General features: G+C 46.7%; 1 protein-coding gene across 1 annotated transcript in view; it reads right to left on the minus strand.

The window, feature by feature from the left end:
* Nucleotides 1–18,655, minus strand: part of ADCY2 (adenylate cyclase 2) — a 1,664,414-nt gene that overhangs the window by 509,622 nt on the left and 1,136,137 nt on the right. The window contains exon 12 of the mRNA XM_063922769.1: nucleotides 7,322–7,402. Within this exon, the coding sequence (XP_063778839.1) occupies nucleotides 7,322–7,402 (81 nt within the window). The remainder of the gene's footprint in view (nucleotides 1–7,321; nucleotides 7,403–18,655) is intronic.

Here is an 18,655-nt window from a genome sequence, read left to right on the forward strand (position 1 = left end):
GTTCACTCCCTGTTTGCGGAGTAGAAACATCATCTCTGCCATCACCTTGGTGAACACTTTAGGTGCCGTGGAGAGACCAAATGGCAGGGCCTGGAACTGGTAGTGACAGTCCTGCAGTGAAAACCGTAGATAAGTCTGATGAGGCAGCCAGATCAGAATGTGAAGCTATGCATCCTTGATATCCAGAGGCACTAGGAATTCCCCCTCCTCGAGACCGGAGATCACCGCTCTCAGAAACTCCATCTTGAATTTGAACACTCGTAAGTACGGGTTCAATGACTTTATGTTCAAAATCGGCCTTACCGAACCGTCCGGTTTCGGTACTATAAACAGGTTGGAATAATATCCCCTGTTTTGCAGATGAGGTGGAACTAGAACAATGACCTGAGTCTGCACCAGTTTTTGAATGGCGTCCTGTAAGGTTATACTTGCGTCCTGTGAAACTGGTAAGCCTGATTTTAAGAATCTGTGACTCCAGTCTGTAGCCCTGAGAAATAAGATGTATGACCCAGGGATCCTGGCATTATGTTGTCCAGATGAGACAGAAAATTTTTAGTCAGGCTCCCACATGCCGGTTTTCCAGGCATCGCGGACCACTGTCATGCTGAAGGCTTTGATGAAGCAGAACTTGAGCTCTGTTCCTGTGATCCTGCAGTTGCTGGTTTTCTTGGTTTACCTCTAGCACCTCTGGTGGCTGTAGAAGAACCCCTGGTTTTGCCCTTGAACTTGGCAGTCTGAAATGACTGTAGATTAGGTCCTGAGTAAGCCTTCCTGGCTGGGGGAGCTGTAGAAGGAAGATACGTGGACTTACCCACAGTAGCTTTGGAGATCCATTTGTCTAGTTAGCTCCAAATAAGGCCCCTCCTGTGAAGGGTAGGCCTCCATGCCTTTCCTGGAGTCCGCGTCGGCAGTCCACTGGTGTAGCCATAAGCCTCTGCGTGCTGACACTGCCATAGCAGTGGTGCATGGATTAAGCAAGCCTATTTCTTTTATAGCTTCCACCATCAAATTTGCAGAGTCCTGTATATGTTGCAGGAGTAAAATAATCTCCCTCTTATGCAAGGTACCTAACCCCTCAATGAGGTTACCCGACCATTTTGCGATGGACTTAGTAATCCACCCACATGCCATAGTGGGTGTCTGTGCCACCCCAGCAGCTGTATACAAAGATTTGAGTGTATTCTCAATTCTACGATCAGCCGTGTCTTTTAGGGAGGCTGCACCAGGAACAGGCAATACAATATCCGCGACAACCTGGATACTGATGCATCCACTATCGGTGGATTTTCCCATTTTTTTCTATCCTCAGGAGGAAAGGGAAAAGATGATACCAACCTTTTAGGGATTTGAAATTTCCTATCAGGATTAACCCATGGTTCTTCAAACAGGGTATTTAGTTCATTTGACACAGGAAAAGTGGCTGAGGATTTCTTTTTTATATTAAAATAAGATTCCTCTATCTCCTCTGTTACCTTATCAGGGTAATGAAGCACCTCTCTAATAGCTTCTATGAGAGCCTCTATTCCCTGTGACAGAGTAGCCACCCCCACCTCTGCATCCACCTCCCCCTTCTCCATGTCTGACACCTCATCATCAGAGTCAGAATGCACGTTATGGGCGAAAGGATGTTTTTGCGGACAAATGGCAGGGGGACTGAGATGCTGGTTTGGGTATTGAGTCTCTGTTCATAAAATCAGTCATTGATTGTCTTAAGTATTGCGTCTCTTTCTCATTGCGGAACAATTCAGTGGAAATATTGGAGATCATTCCCCTAATGGAATCCAGCCAAGCTGGTTCTGTCCCATTAGCCTGGGAGAGTGCACTGCACTGAGTACACTGTGGTGAACCCCCTGGAGAAGAGGAACACTGTGCCTTACATGAAACACACTCTTTGTCTGACATACTGTGACAGTGACAGCGCACACACACAGGAACAGGTTAAAAGCACAATTAACCCACAAAGAGCCCTTCAAGAGAAACACAGAGATAGCCTGGAGTCAGCACCCAGCCCCTTACTGCTGATGCCAAGCTTAGCTGTGTCGCGGACTAAGTAGCCAGATTGGGGACTTAGTACACTAGTAAGTGCTTCCCCCTGCTATGACCCCCTGGTACAGCTGAGGTAATCTGGAGTCAGCGTCTCTGTCCACTGCAGCGGGAAAATGGTGCTGGTGAGCTCCTAGATCCGCTCATAGTGAAGCCCCGCCGCTTCAATGGCGCGTGGTCTTCCCGCTTTTGTATACTGGCTGAGGTAATTTTAGTGCTTAAAATGGAGTCAGTTGCCTTTTAAGTCTGTAATGCCAGTCTGGGTACTGTGTACACCCGTAGTGTACTTAGACTCAGTTCTCTCCCTCAGAAGCGGTGCACCCACACTGTGTACTGAGTCCTGAGACTCCGCCGCCCCCGTAGAAGCAGTGCGTCTCTGTACCCTCATGCCACCATAATGGCAGATGACCCGCTAACCAGGACGCCGGCTTAGTACTCACCACTCTTCTTTCTTCTGGCTCTGGTAGGGATGGTGGCGTGCTGCAGGAATGTATGCTTGCCGTCGTGGGACGTGGAAATAGCTCCCTCAGGAGCTAGTGTCCTGTCAGCGGGGAACGGGACCATTAACCGTTCAAGAGGATGGGCCATTTCCCCCTCCCCAAGTCTCACGAAGCAGGCAGGATGGTGCCATCCAGTCCTGCCTGAAAATAACAAACAAAGAAAATAAATGTAGAAAACTCTTCAGGAGTTTCCAGCGACGTGATCGGCTCCTCCGGACACATTTTCTAATCCGAGTCTGGTAGGAGGGACATAGAGGGAGGAGCCAGCGCACACTATCCTAGTGGACCCGTCTATACCCCATGGTACTAACTGGATTCCCAGTATCCTCTAGGACGTAAGAGAAATAGTGTGAGACCATTCCAGTGAAGGTCAATAACTGGTGCCTAAACCACAAGTGGAAGTCCAATTTCAGGGTATGCATCCACATAAGTGAACAAATCTAAAACCACATGACCCATCTGTGGGGGATCAAGTGGTGTCTGCATCTCGCTCATTCTGCTTGGTGTGGTTTACAGCGTTGAGGCTTAGAAGCAGGGTGGGGAGAGGTGTGAGGCAAATCTGGCAACAAATCTAGCTTGGCCAACATGTCCTGCCCCTGGATTAGTGTTTTCACATTGTACACGGAGTTGTTGATGAAGACCTGCAGCAGGAAAGGAAATCCCCATCTATAGCGAACATGATGCTGACAGAGAACCTTCATGGTTGGTTGTAGGTCTTGCATTTTTGGATTGTCGATGGGGCTAAGTCTTGGAAAAAATGCACCTGCATATCCTGGAAGGCAATGGACTGGGAGTCCTGGGTCAAGAACATGTCTTTTCCTTTGATTTGTAGTAATGTAAATGGACAATAATGTCCATGGGAAGTTTGAGAGGCTGAAGGTTTACTCCTGAGGGCCGGGTCCTATGAGCCCTGTCACACAGGCCATCCTCATCTGAGAGTTTTGGGTTCACATGTTGAAAAAGATCTTGCAGAAAAGACGGCAATGACAAGCTTTGTATTGCTTCCGTGATATTCCAAATTCTATTCTCTTGGTCTTCCTGTTTTTCCTTGATCAGTTCAATCTTGTTGTGAAGTCTGGTGAGCTCCTTGTCGAGGCGTTGTTGTGAGTGGCACAAGTCGTCAGTCTTAGATTTCAGGGTGTCAGTTCTGGAGTCTAAGGAGGCCAATTCTGATTTAAAGTCTGGTACTGCTTTGGATAGTTCCTGATTAAAGGTGATCTTTACCCTTTCCAACAGACTGGTCATTACTGCTTGAATTTGTGGGTTGATGCTTGCCTCTGGAGACTGGGGCAAGGAAGGAGATTCTGGGAGTGCCAATTGGCTCTGAGAATTTTTTGTTTTACTTCCAAATAAATTAGCAGAAGCTGCCGGAGTTTGTTTTTATTTTTCTGAGACATGTTTACTGAATAAAGAAATCTGAAGGCACAAGTAGGTCAGTTGCACATATCGTGAAAGGGTGGGAGATCCAAAGGTGACACTATGGTGATATTAAAGGAACCAAGGTAATTAAGGCATCATTATAGAGGCATTGCACAGCTCTGCAGACTCAGGATGTATTTATAGTGATTAGGAAGCATATAAAGTGGTAATATCACACCATGAACAGCAATACAAAGTAAATTTATCAAGATATACATCTGCTACTGAGACAAATAGCCACTAGATGGAGCTCTCGTTACACTGCAGAGAACAAGGGAAATAAAATCACAAAAATACAGACTACCACAGGATGAGATGCTAGAATAAACGAGCCAGAAGATAGTTGTAAAGTCCTGGGTATTTCCAGATATATCTACAGAATGGTGACTTCCTTTTACTCCAGTGTATATAGCAGTGAGCCTTATAGTAAAAGCATGGTCATCTTATGGGGAGTGGTGACCCCTGTATAGCTCACACAACATGGGTGCCATGGAATTAAATAAGATTGTTAGGAGGCAGAGACCTTTCCCCTCTACGCATATGCCTCACCCACGAGAAACCTGGTGTGGCAGGAGTGTCACCCACCCACAAACAGACCGCTTCTCCTTTGGTGCTGAATAATGTGAAGGCTCAGGTGCAGCAAGCAGGTGCCTCAGGCTTGCCACACAGGTAGCCAGGGGTTGCTGGTGCCAGGGAACCGCTATAGCCGCAGACCTGCTCTCAGCTATGTGAGTAGGGGTTTGAGTGGGTGCCGTGCTGGGGAGGGAATGGAGGATACTTACCTTCGTCCCTCTCCAGCAGGCGGCATCTCGCATCATGATTCGGCGCGGCATTGGGCTTCCGGCACAGAGGGACTTGCATCCATTAGGATTTAAGTCCCTCCAATCAGATCGCGACCATTTGAATGGCGCCCCTTGGTAGCCAATGAAGAAAGGCCAATCAGGGCTCGCCGCATCATAGCTCCGCCGCCTCCCAGCATCATATAACAGACGCTGCGGAGCTGGAGCAGTCAGTCGGGTGCTGAAGCAAGAAGAGCTCTAGAGGAAGAAGACAGAAGAGGCGGTGGCAGCAAAGACAGAAAAGGAGGCGGCGGAGAAGACAGAAGAGGTGGAGCAAGGAGCCCAGCAGCAGAGGACCAGCGGAGAGTGCTGCAGTGTGTGGGAAGTAAAAGAGCTAACAAAGCTCCCCACTGCAGCCTCTCCCACCGAGTCATGTAGGTGACCTTGGGCCCTCACCTCCTTCCTTTAGTCCACCCTAGGCCACCGGGTCATCAGTTTATTGCCAGTGAAACGCATTGAGCCAACACCTGATACCTGCCTGGACTCCACTTTAAAGTGTACACTCCTACTGCCCTTTGTCACCCCTTGGCTACAAATGGACTTTCATCCAATTGGATATTCACCATATACCATAATTTCGGTCCACCCCTGCAGCTGTAAATGGACTCTTCCAAAAAGCTGAGGCCATCAAGGGATTTCCCACAGTGGACCTGGTAAATATTATTGCCTTGCAGCAATTGCCGGAAATTGTCCTAGCCGATGAGGAGTTGACATTCAATGTGCACATAAAAGTGGATCTGCATTGTGATTTTAAACCGGGAGGTATCTACATGAGACTGTCACTATTTAGCAAGACTTTTATTTTAGTCTTGTTTTAATATAATAATTGTTATTTTATTTAAAGCAAACTGACTTTTCAGGGGTGCTTTAAGAGAGGAGGAGGCCCGGGTGCAGCTTCCTCCATTCGGGCTCCCTCCTCTCTGCCGGCAGCGCTGAGAGTCTGAGCACTAGAGGGCTCAGACTTTACTGCGCATGCGCAGTTCTCCGGGAAAATGTCGCGGCAGCCATTTTCCCTGAGAATTCTCTACTGCGCATGCACAGAACACCGTGAAAATGGGCGCTGGGCCATTTTCACAGAGTTTTAATACCGCCGTGGATGTCGCCGCGGGACTCCGGAGGGGTGAGTATTTAGAAAATGGGTGCAGCGTGTGCGGTGGGGGCACCCTCTGGACTCAGGGGCCCATGTGCACCGCACACACTGCACCCATTAAAGAAACGCCAGTGCGTCTTTTATATGTAATCATTACAGCCAGCGCTGGTACATTTTTATTCTCTTTCTTTAGTTTATTTGAGGGTTTGACCACCCTCATACCAGCTGCTGCTGGCTGCGCACTTACCGTATATACAGGTATACTTACAATATACACACTGTTTCTATTTTTGTCACTGTCCCTGACAGTGTAACAAGCCTGCATCAAGCCTGCCTACGCCATCCTGATATGGCGAAGGGGTTTTACATAAATTGCACTCACCATGTAAAAGTATGGTGATGCGATTCAGGCACAGAGCAGGGGTGCCGCTGGAGAAGTCAGAGACTTCTCCACAGTAACTAACATTAACGCAAAACAGGGCTTTTCTCTGCTACATGAATAGACCACTTTGGGGACTATTCATACAGACAACGAAAACATAATTGCTACTTATCACTATACATCGCATTGCTTCGATGCGATGTATAGCTGTAATAAGTAGCAATTCATGTATACTCACCCTTCCGACGATGCGCTGCGGTGTCTGGGTCTCCTGCGGTGAGGTCATCTCCAGCGGTCCTTCCCAGCGATGCGCGGGGTCCAGCGGCGGGTCCCTTTGCGCATGCGCAGGGTGTTGACCTCCCAGCAGGCCGCAGTGGTTGCTGGGAGGTCGGGGGGCGGAGCTAGCGCAAGGTGCCGAGCAGCGATCAGGGAAGCATTGAGCTTCCCTGACGTCTCCACACTACAGTTCAGGTTACGCCGTCCTGAGATGGCGAACCTGAACTCCATGGAGAAGCGGAAAGCAGAGCTTTCCGCACCTTCATGAATCGCACTCACCATACAAAGGTATGGTGATGCAATTCAGGCACAGAGCGGAGGTACCGCTGGAGAAGTCAGACACTTCTCCACGGTAACCGGCTCTGTGAATTGCAGTAGGCAGAGAAAAGCCCTGTTTAACGCAAAACAGGGCTTTTCACTGCTGCATGAATAGACCCCTTAGTCTCTATGGACTGAGGGGCAGAGGAGCTGCTTACCTCACTGCTGCTGCTGCCGCCGCCTCACAGAGGGTCATGGAGGAATACATAGTACTCGGCTGATATGGAGTGTTTAGCTCGATAAACTGAGAATCGAATATTGTAGGCGTGTACTCATCCTTGAGCAGAAGTGATAGATCAATGCAAGTCATGCTGGGAGACATATATTCCCTTTTCTAAAAGTTGTAAAGTATAAATATAATCTACAAATTACATATATAATTGGATATATCATAAATATGCAAACACAATAATCTGCAAATGCAAACAAATGAAACAAAATGTAAAACACTCACTTTTGTGCATTTATACCATCAATAGCTTGGATCATTCTTTCATTCAACTCCTCTTCAAATCGTTTTTTCTGTGATTTAGTTCTTGAGAGAAAGAACACAATTGTTTATAAACAACTTATTACGCACTGTGACAAAAAACAATGGCCCTCATTCCGAGTTGATCGGTCGCAAGGCGAATTTAGCAGAGTTACACACGCTAAGCCGCCGCCTACTGGGAGTGAATCTTAGCTTCTTAAAATTGCGACCGATGTATTCGCAATATTGCGATTACTAACTACTTAGCAGTTTCAGAGTAGCTCCAGACTTACTCTGCCTGTGCGATCATTTCAGTGCTTGTCGTTCCTGGTTGACGTCACAAACACACCCAGCGTTCGCCCAGGCACTCCCACCGTTTCCCCGGCCACTCCTGCGTTTTTTCCGGAAACGGTAGCGTTTTCAGCCACACGCCCCTGAAACGCCGTGTTTCCGCCCAGTAACACCCATTTCCTGTCAATCACATTACGATCGCCGGAGCGAAGAAAAAGCCGTGAGTAAAAATACTTTCTTCATAGTAAAGTTACTTGGCGCAGTCGCAGTGCGAACATTGCGCATGCGTACTAAGCGGATTTTCACTGCGATGCGATGAAAAATACCGAGCGAACAACTCGGAATGAGGGCCAATATTCTCCCATGAAAGGCTCCGCAGCAGTTAATCTTCTATTAGGGCAGTGTTGCCTAACCTCAGTCCTCAAGGCACACTAAGGGTGACATTTACTAGAGGTTGACTTTGTTTGATTTGCCAGGTTTTTGCGAAAAAGCCATGATTTTGCGAATTGTGATTTTTCTAAGGATTAATTTGCATGGAAGACATATGTCAAATGCGACTTTACACTCTAAATTGCAACAAATCACTATCGAATAAACATCATCAAAATAACATTGGTGTCAGTGGAAATCGTACATTTACTAAGAATCATCTGTGCAGATGCGCATGAAATCGCACCAAAAGCGTATAAAAGTTGCACCTGCATTCACAAAATCAAAGCACTGGGGTTTTTTGAGTGTTTTGAAAATGTGGGGTCGGATGTAAATGATTGTCCCTTTAAAAAAATTTCTGAGTTCAGCCAGCATCCCGCACGGCCACCAAACTCGGACGTCATTACATTCGGCCCACGAATTCCATTTTTTCACTAAATTCCTTAAAAAACCCTCCAAAATCACAGAAAAATCGCACAAAAATTTCACCTCAATGTACCACTCCCAGAAAGCAACATGTGAAAAACCATTTTATTTATAGGTAAATCCGAATGCTAATAAAAATTAAAAATAACCAAGTTGCCTGCTCACTTTCTGCCATGGCAAAGGCATTTTTTGGAGTAGCCTGGATACAGGCAGTGATTTCATGTGGACTGCACCAGTTGACTGAAAGTGCCTAGGAGCAAGAAACAGAACAGTTACCAGCAAGAAGGGGTGCTGCAGAGACTATGTAGGCCTAGGCTCTTCTGTGGGCAGTTGAACCTCAATGCAGTTTCTGATGGTGAAGTCATGCAGATGTTCCGCCTCTAATAGCACCAACTTAAGATACCTGCATGACCTCGTCAAAACTCGGCTTGAGCCAGACACTGCACAGCCACAAGCCTCATCAGACATACACAAACTGCTGGCTGTTTTAGCACTTCTTTGCTACTAGAAACTTTCAATCAGTGGCAGGGAGGGTGGCATGGATGTTGCAAGTCACCTTCTCACACTACCTAGGCTAGGTCCTTGCTGCACTTAAGACCCTCTTCAGTATCTATATCTGCTTCCCTAGGCAGGAGTCACAATGGCATGAAGTCAGGTTAGTTTTTCATTGGATTGCAGGCATGCTAAACGTCCTGGGTGTTATAGACTGCACGCACATTTAGCAAAGACCACCTAGGGCAAGAGCATATGTGCTCCTTAATCGCTACCCCACCTACTGCATTAATGTGAAGGTGGTTTATGATGGACACCAAAGAATTATGAGCATTGTGGTCGGCTATCCTGCCTCATGTCACGATTCCTTTATTCCCAGTCAGTCATCCCTGTGCTAAGGTTGAGGCGAGACAAATGCCGGAGTGATGGCTGATTGGTAAGTACACATTCCTCTGGTTACTTCCCTAATACCCAATCTTGAAATATTGTCATCTTAACTTTTAAATAAATGTATTATTTCGCCTTACAGGAGACTAGATTGCACGGTGATAAAGTACCAACCAATCAGCTCCTAAATGCCATGTTACAGGCTGTGTTTGAAAAATGACAGGTTCTGATTGGTACTCTCCAAGGCTTGATAAATCTAGGCCCCAGGCACAAGGGAGTGGAGCACCTTGACATACAGAAGTAGAAATTGTAGAGGCCAAAATGGATGCTATGGGCACAGAGACTTGAGAGCTCGACTGGGATTGGTTTCCTCATATCCATTTATACTATCATACTGGGCCTGTTGTTAGTACTTGCTGTATTTACATTTCTATATACTGTCTGTGAAGACACCAAGGAATATGCCTATGGAAGCATTTGATAGCTACAGTATTGTGGGCACAATGGCACAACATGGGAGATCCAGGTAAAAAGAATCATGTACCTCAATTACTTCTTCTGTGCTGAGACCAGGCTGGATTAATGTTAGTGTGGGGCCCCAGGGCAACTAACTTGTGGGGGCCTCTACCAATAAAATTGTATTTATGATGGCATTGTTATTAAAAGTTTAATATGTAAACACTTCACCACAGATATGTTATAGACACTGTAGTGCACCAGTTCACATTTTGCCACACAGAAACCCCAGTTCACATATGTCACAGCTCCCCCAACACTGATGATGTAGCTCTGTGTGGGGGCCCCTACATATGCACTTGTTATACTGTACCAACAACAGCCTCATTATGCCTTATACTTCCTTCTCTATATTCCTGGAACCAGTGTGCACTGCTGGAAGGTAAATGTGTTGTATAGCTGAATACCCTTCCTTTCATAGCCTTATGCTTTCATAGACTGCCCTACTTATTGTGCAATGTTTAGGTTACACCTTGCATTTCTTCTTTTCTAGCAGGTGTACATGCAAGGTGCAGTGTTCGACTAAGGTAACAAGGCTTATAGTACACTAGCTTCTGCTGATTGCATTTTAGTTGGGCTGTTGCTGTGATGGGAACAAGCCAATTGACATTGCATACTTTGACACCTGATCTGATCAGTGCCTTACCTGTGCATATCTAGTGATACACCACAGGTGTGTGGCTGGGTGCTTTGGTGGGAGGTGCTATGTGTTGATTGTTGCAGCTGCTGGTGTTTGTGCTTGCAATCCCTGGATTAGGTCATGTGCACTACAGCAGGGGTGGAACTCTCAGAGACAATGGAGACAATTGCCGCCGGGCTCTATGCCTGGAGGGGGCAGTGCCTCCATTGTCCCCTGTTCCATTCTAGTAAGTGCTGAGTGTATAGGTGTGATTACTGGGAAAGGAGGGGGTGTCTTGTGTGCATAGGAACACTCTAATGTTAGGCACCCCTTTTAAGACAGAGCAGTCCGCTGATCTGGCAGCATATGTGGCCAAATAAATTGTCCCTCATTCCCCAACGCACAGCACCCGGTTAGGATTGCTGACCAAGAGATTTGTGGGATGGACCGCAGCGGCTGCTTGACGAAACACACAGTCGCTGTGACCTAAAAGATGCCAGATAACCATCTGCCTTCGCAGCTAGGCTGCGCAGGCAGAGTAGTACCCTTATCATGCAAGTGCTTCACTGCTGAGCGAAGCATTCGCATGATAACGGGAGGGGAAGGGCCCAGCATGCGGGACGGACTTGCCCTGTGCTGGGCATCCTCCTGCATGCTAGTGTAAAGGGTTGTAGTTGTGCAAATTTTCACACAACTACAACCCATGCTGATTTAGGCCCTTATTACCCACCTCCCTCGCTCCTGCATTTCCTTTGTTTATGTATTTCTCTTGTCTGTTCTGATTACCTTTGTGGTTTGGTTTGTGCAGTTTACTGACTGCCAGTTTTGATGTTCCCCACAGATGCTTTTTTTGACTTTAAACTGACCTGGGTTATTGGCAACACTTTTCATTTTGTCTTTCACAGGTGCACATTGTTTGTTTGTTTGGAGTTAGCAGTATGTATTGAGACTCCTTTAAAGGAACTGTGTTGGGGTCACCCATGCATTTTGGGGAGCCTGAGACTGTAGAGAGTGACCATGGGGGAATGTCTTAGTAAGGCATAGTTCCCAGGTGGTTCTAACATTACCATCCTGGAGGTCAGGCTATGGATCTGGCTTGTAAATCTTGATATTGCCCTTTTGTTTTTGTTTTTTGACCATTGTGGGTTAATGGTCCCTCACAATATGATGAATTTTTGTGACCCCTATCTTTTTCATCCTGATTTTGTCCATTTGCCTAGTAATTGTTTTTCCCTGCGGCTTATGAGTGAGCCTTGATGTGGTCAGACGGTGCAGCAGATCAGCAGATTACTGGGTGCATTGTTAATATGTTCTCCTCAATCTGATTGGCCAATTCCATGGTCAGGAGGACTCTGTATTGGTCACCAGCTGGTGGCATGATATAATGGAGCAGGTTGAAAACATTTGAGCTGTGCACTTTTGTCAGCATGCTGATCCTCTTTAAGTACTGAGATAGGTCACTACAGATTGCAGGTACCGCACATTTGTTTGCTGGCCTTCTTTTCTTGCCAGGATATTTTTCCCTAACACCTCTCTTCAATTGTTATCAACTAAATGATGACCAAATATAAATACCAGTTAATTGTGTTTTGTGTGTTTATTAGCCGGGGGTGGGGGGATATAATGGTTGTTTTGTTGGGCTAAGGTAACAGGGTGGCTCTCTGTCATTATAAAGTGTTTAGGATGACAGAAGGCTTAAGTATCTTAAACACAGACACGGCATCCTTGTGGACTGGTCTGCTTCACCCCTCTGCTGTGGTTAATTTGGATTTCTCCCTGTTGAGGCTTCTTTGATTCAAGCTTCCCTCCCTCGCTTGCTTTTAGTTGTGGTGGGATTTTTGGGATTTTTATGAAATTGGCTTGGTGTTAGGGGTCAGAAGAACAATAGATTAGTGGTGCATAAATGGTGTGCTCTTCTCTTCAGAGAGATAGGCTGATTGTTCACCAGCAGCCGGCATGACTATCATCTCTCTTCCCGTTATCAACTAAATGATAACCAAATTTAAATGTCAATTTATTCTGTTGTGAGTTTATTTCTATAGCGATAGGAGGGGGGAGTAAATGGTTGTTTAGAGGACCTGATTAAGGTAACAAGATGGCTCTCATCCGTTAAGATGTTTAATAAACAATTAATTTTATCTGTTGTATTGGACATGAAAGAGTGATGTTTTACTACACAGAGCTGCATTGAGGAAAATTAACAAACAGATCCCTCTTCATTCTTCCAATAGGAAGGAGAGTGGTTCTGAGTTCCAAAAACTTTCAGGTATTGTAAGTAGGTAACTGTACTGTAAGGTAAACTAATACTTAAGTCATGTTAAATAGCTCCATTTGACGGGCCATGAAAAATGTGACTAAACCACAACCTACATTTTTTGTTGCTCGATAATTTACTCAATATGCATTTTATTAAATTGCTAATGTAACAAAAATACAGGTTATATGCACCCCATACATCACTAGTGGATTTGCATATTATAGCAGTGCGAAAAAAAAGACAATCTGAGAAAAACAATACAAGTGAGTATAAATCACTGAGCAAGGCTATACATTTCATTACGCAGTATAACAAATTTACACTGATATGATACTTACAAAAAGTGCAAAGTCACATTACACTACTAACCTGTTGGTGTGCAAAAATGAGAGGAAAACATGCAAAAAAAGTGAAAGTACGAAACTTGCTACATACCCTCCAATATTTTACACATATCGGTACAAATTCGAAAAGGACGCCCCTTTTCCTATACTTTCAATGTAAGTATGGAGAGCCAAAAATCGGTACAGACCATAAAAAAAGGTACTGTACTTGACAAAAAGGTACAGTTGGAGGGTATGTTGCGATCTGTGGTGCAGCATCTAAGTCGTCTCATGCATCTTGTGCCATTTGGCGCAAAAATGCCACAGTAGGTAAATGAGGACACATCTGTAAGTAGGAGATATCAGTGATCTATTCTGTGTTATCTAGTGTATGTAATTAATCCTTACAATATATAATTCCTTCAAAGGTAGGGGTAAAAATAAGATTTTAAACCTACCAGTAAATCTTTTTCTCGTAGTCCGTAGAGGATGCTGGGGACTCCGTAAGGACCATGGGATAGACGGGCTCCGCAGGAGACATGGGCACTTTAAGAAAGACTTTAGGTATGGGTGTGCACTGGCTCCTACCTCTATGCCCCTCCTCCAGACCTCAGTTAGAGAAACTGTGCCCAGAGGAGACGGACAGTACGAGGAAAGGATTTTAGTTAATCCAAGGGCAAAATTCATACCAGCCACACCAATCACACTGTATAACTTGTGTATTTATTAAACAGTTAACAGTATGAAAAAACAATGTAGCATCAGTCCAAAACCGATGACACTATAACATAACCCTTATGTAAGCAAAACTATATACAAGTCTCGCAGAAGTAGTCCGCACTAGGGACGGGCGCCCAGCATCCTCTACGGACTACGAGAAAAAGATTTACCGTTAGGTTTAAAATCTTATTTTCTCTTACGTCCTAGAGGATGCTGGGGACTCCGTAAGGACCATGGGGATTATACCAAAGCTCCCAAATGGGCGGGAGAGTGCGGATGACTCTGCAGCACCGATTGAGCAAACAGGAGGTCCTCCTCAGCCAGGGAATCAAACTTATAGAACTTTGCAAAGGTGTTTGAACCCGACAAAGTAGCAGCTCGGCATAGTTGCAGTGCCGAGACCCCTCGGGCAGCCGCCCAAGACGAGCCCACCTTCCTAGTGGAATGGGCCTTGACCGATTTTGGTAACGGCAATCCAGCCGTAGAATGCGCCTGCTGAATCGTGTTACAGATCCAGTGAGCAATAGTCTGCTTTGAAGCAGGGGCGCCAACCTTGGTGGCCACATATAGGACAAACAGTACTTCTGTTTTTCTGACTCTAGCCGTTCTGGCCACGTAAATTTTCAAAGCCCTGACTACATCAAGGGACTCGGAATCCTCCAAGTCTCACGCAGCCACAGGCACCACAATAGGTTGGTTCATATGAAAAGATGACACCACCTTAGGCAAGAATTGAGGACGGGTCTGCAATTCCGCTCTATCCATATGGAAAACCAGATCGGGGCTTTTATGAGACAAAGCCGCCAATTCCGACACTCACCTAGCCGAAGCCAAGGCTAATAACATGACCACCTTCCAAGTGAGATATTTCAACTCCACCGTTTGAAGTGGTTTAAACCAGTGCTACTTGAGGAAACTCAACACCACGTTAAGGTCCCAAGGCGCCACAGGAGGTATAAAAGGAGGTTGAATATGCAGCACTCCCTTCACAAAAGTCTGTACTTCTGGGAGAGAAGCCAATTCTTTTTGAAAGAAAATGGATAAGGCCGAAATCTGAACCTTAATGGAGCCTAATTTTAGGCCCAAATTCACTCCAGTCTGTAGGAAGTGAAGGAAACGGCCCAGATGGAATTCTTCCGTAGGAGCATTCCTGGCCTCACACCAGGAAACATATTTTCGCCATATACGGTGATAATGTTTAGCTGTCACGTCCTTCCTAGCCTTTATCAGCGTAGGAATGACCTCATCCGGAATGACTTTTTCCGCTAGGATCCTGCGTTCAACCGCCATGCCGTCAAACGCAGCCGCTGTAAATCTTGGAACAGACAGGGCCCCTGTTGCAACAGGTCCTGTCGTAGAGGAAGAGGCCACGGATCTTCTGTGAGCATTTCCAGCAGATCCGGATACCAGGTCCTTCGTGGCCCATCTGGAACAATGAGAATTGTTCTCACTCCTCTTTTTCTTATTATTCTCAAGACCTTGGGTATGAGAGGAAGAGGAGGAAACACATAGACCGACTGGAACACCCACGGTGTCACTAGGGCGTCCACAGCTACCGCCTGAGGGTCTTTTGATCTGGCGCAATACCTCTGTAGGTTTTTGTTGAGGTGGGACGCCATCATGTCTATCTGGGGCAGTCCCCAATGACTTGCAATCTGTGCGAAGACTTCCTGATGAAGTCCCCACTCTCCTGGATGCAGGTCGTGTCTGCTGAGGAAGTCTGCTTCCCAGTTGTCCACTCCCGGAATGAACACTGCTGACAGTGCGCTTACATGATTTTCCGCCCAGCGAAGAATCCTGGTGGCTTCCACCATTGCCACTCTGCAATGTTGTGCCGCCTTGGTGGTTTACATGATCCACTGCGGTGATGTTGTCTGACTGGATCAGAACTGGTTGGTCGCGAAGTAAGGTCTCCGCTTGACGTAGGGCGTTGTATATGGCCCTCAGTTCCAGGATGTTGATGTGAAGACAAGTCTCTTGACTTGTCCAAAGTCCTTGGAAGTTTCTTCCTTGTGTGACTGCTGCCCACCCTCTGAGGCTCGCGTCCGTGGTCACCAGGATCCAGTCCTGAATGCCGAACCTGCGGCCTTCTAAAAGGTGAGCACTCTGCAGCCACCACAGGAGAGACACCCTGGCTCTGGGGGACAGGGTGATCCGCTGAGGAATTTGTATATGTGACCCGGACCACTTGTCCAATAGGTCCCATTGGAAAGTCCTTGCATGGAATCTGCTGAAGGGAATGGCTTCGTATGTTGCCACCATCTTTCCCAGGACTTGAGTGCAATGATGTACTGACACTTGTTTTGGATTCAATAGGTTCTTGACTAGAGTCATGAGTTCCTGAGCTTTTTCTATCGGAAGAAAAACCCTTTTCTGGTCTGTGTCCAGAATCATGCCCAAGAAGATCAGACGGGTCGTAGGAACCAGCTGCGACTTCGGGATGTTGAGAATCCAGCCGTGTTGCTGTAACACCCTCAGGGAAAGTGACACGCTGTTCAGTAACTTCTCTCGTGATCTCGCTTTTATGAGGAGATCGTCCAAGTATGGGATAATTATGACACCCTGCATGCGCAGGAGCACCATCATTTCCGCCATTACCTTGGTGAAAATCCTCGGGGCCGTGGAAAGCCCAAACGGCAACGTCTGAAATTGGTAATGGCAATCCTGTACCGCAAATCTCAGGTACGCCTGTTGGGGCGGATAAATGGGAACATGAAGGTATGCATCCTTTATGTCCAGAGATACCATAAAATCCCCCCCTTCTAGGCTGGCGATGACCGCTCTGAGCGATTCCATCTTGAACTTGAACCGTTTTAAATATAGGTTTAGGAATTTTAAATTCAAAATGGGTCTGACCGAACCGTCCGGTTTCAGGACTACAAACAGAATTGAGTAGTAATCCTTCCCTCTTTGAAGCAGGGGGACCTCGACCACCACTTGTTGAAGACACAAATTGCAAATCGCATTTAACACTAACTCCCTTTCTAGGGGAGAAGTCGGTAGAGCAGATTTGAAAAACCGGCGAGGAGGCACCTCTTCGAATTCCAGCTTGTATCCCTGAGAAACAATTTCTATTGCCCAGGGATCCACCTGTGAGTGAACCCAGATGTGGCTGAAGAGTCGAAGACGTGCCCCCCACAGGGGCGGACTACTCCAGCGGAGCCCCAGCGTCATGCGGTGGATTTTGCAGAGGCCGGGGAGGACTTCTGTTCCTGGGAACTAGCTGTGTTGTGCAGCTTTTTCCCTCTGCCCTTACCTCTGGCAAGAAAGGACGATCCACGTACTCTTTTGCTTTTATTTGAACGAAAGGACTGCATTTGATAATGTGTCGCTTTCTTAGTCTGTGAGGGAACATAAGGCAAAAAATTCGATTTACCTGCCGTAGCTGTGGAGACGAGGTCCGAATGACCTTCCCCAAACAATTCCTCACCCTTGTAAGCTAAAACCTCCATATGCCTCTTCGAGTCGGCATCACCTGTCCACTGCCGGGTCCATAAGACTCACCTAGCAGAAATAGACATAGCGTTTATTCTGGAACCCAGTAGACTAATGTCTCTTTGAGCATCTCTCATATATAAGACAGCATCTTTTATATGCCCTAGGGTCAATAAAATGGTATCCTTATCTAGGGTCTCAATATCCACTGATAATGAATCTGTCCATGCTGCTACAGCGCTACAAACCCAGGCCGATGCAATCGCCGGTCTGAGTAAAGTACCAGAATGTGTGTAAATGGACTTCAAGGTAACCTCCTGCTTGCGGTCAGCAGGATCCTTGAGGGTAGCCACATCTTGTGATGGCAGCGCTATCTTTTTTGATAAGCGTGTCAATGCTTTGTCTACCCTAGGGGAGGATTCCCACCGTATCCTGTCCGTTGGCGGGAAAGGATACGCCATAAGAATCCTTTTGGGAATATGCAGTTTTTTGTCTGGAGATTCCCACGCTTTTTCACACAACTCGTTCAACTCATGTGAGGAGGGAAAAGTTACCTCAGGTTTCTTTCCCTTATACATGTGTACCCTCGTGTCAGGGACAGGGGGTTCCTCCGTGATATGCAAAATATCTTTTATTGCAATAATCATATAACGAACACATTTAGCCACTTTTGGCTGTAACTTTGCATCATCGTAGTCGACACTGGAGTCAGAATCCGTGTCGGTATCTGTGTCTCCTATTTGGAATAGTGGGCGCTTTTGAGACCCAGAAGGTCCCGGCGACATAGAGACAGACATGGGTTGACTCCCTGACTGTTCCCTAGCTTCTGCCTTGTCTAATCTTTTGTGCAATAAATTGACAAAGGCACTTAAAACATTCCACCTATCCATCCAGTCAGGTGTCGGCGCTGCCGACGGAGACCTCACATTCATATGCTCCCCCTCCTCCCTAGGCGAGCCTTCCACCTTAGACATGTCGACACACGTGTACCGACACACCACACACACAGGGAAACTCTTATCTGAAGACAGTTTCCCCACCAGGCCCCTTGGAGAGACAGAGAGAGAGTATGCCAGCATACACCCCAGCGCTATATGACCCAGGAAAAAACACCAAATGTTTACCCAGTAGCGCCTTATTATATGTAAACAGGGGAGAGTCCTGGGAGCTTCCTCTCAGCGCTGTGCTGTGGAGAAAATGGCGCTGGTGAGTGCTGAGGGCTTCTGTCCCGCTCAAAATTCTTAAAAAACTGGCGGGGGCTCTTTATCAGCCCTGCAAGTGGGCGGGTACGGGCGGGTATGGCGTACCCTTAAGAATTTTGCCGCGGGTACGCCGTACCCACTCCGCCGCGCCGCGCCGCTCACTGGACTGTGATGTGTTCCCCAGGTCCCGCTGCTGCCGCTGTGTGCCTCCGCATCAGCGCC

The sequence above is a fragment of the Pseudophryne corroboree genome, chromosome 5, assembly GCF_028390025.1.
Source record: "Pseudophryne corroboree isolate aPseCor3 chromosome 5, aPseCor3.hap2, whole genome shotgun sequence".
Taxonomy (NCBI): Eukaryota; Metazoa; Chordata; class Amphibia; order Anura; family Myobatrachidae; genus Pseudophryne; species Pseudophryne corroboree.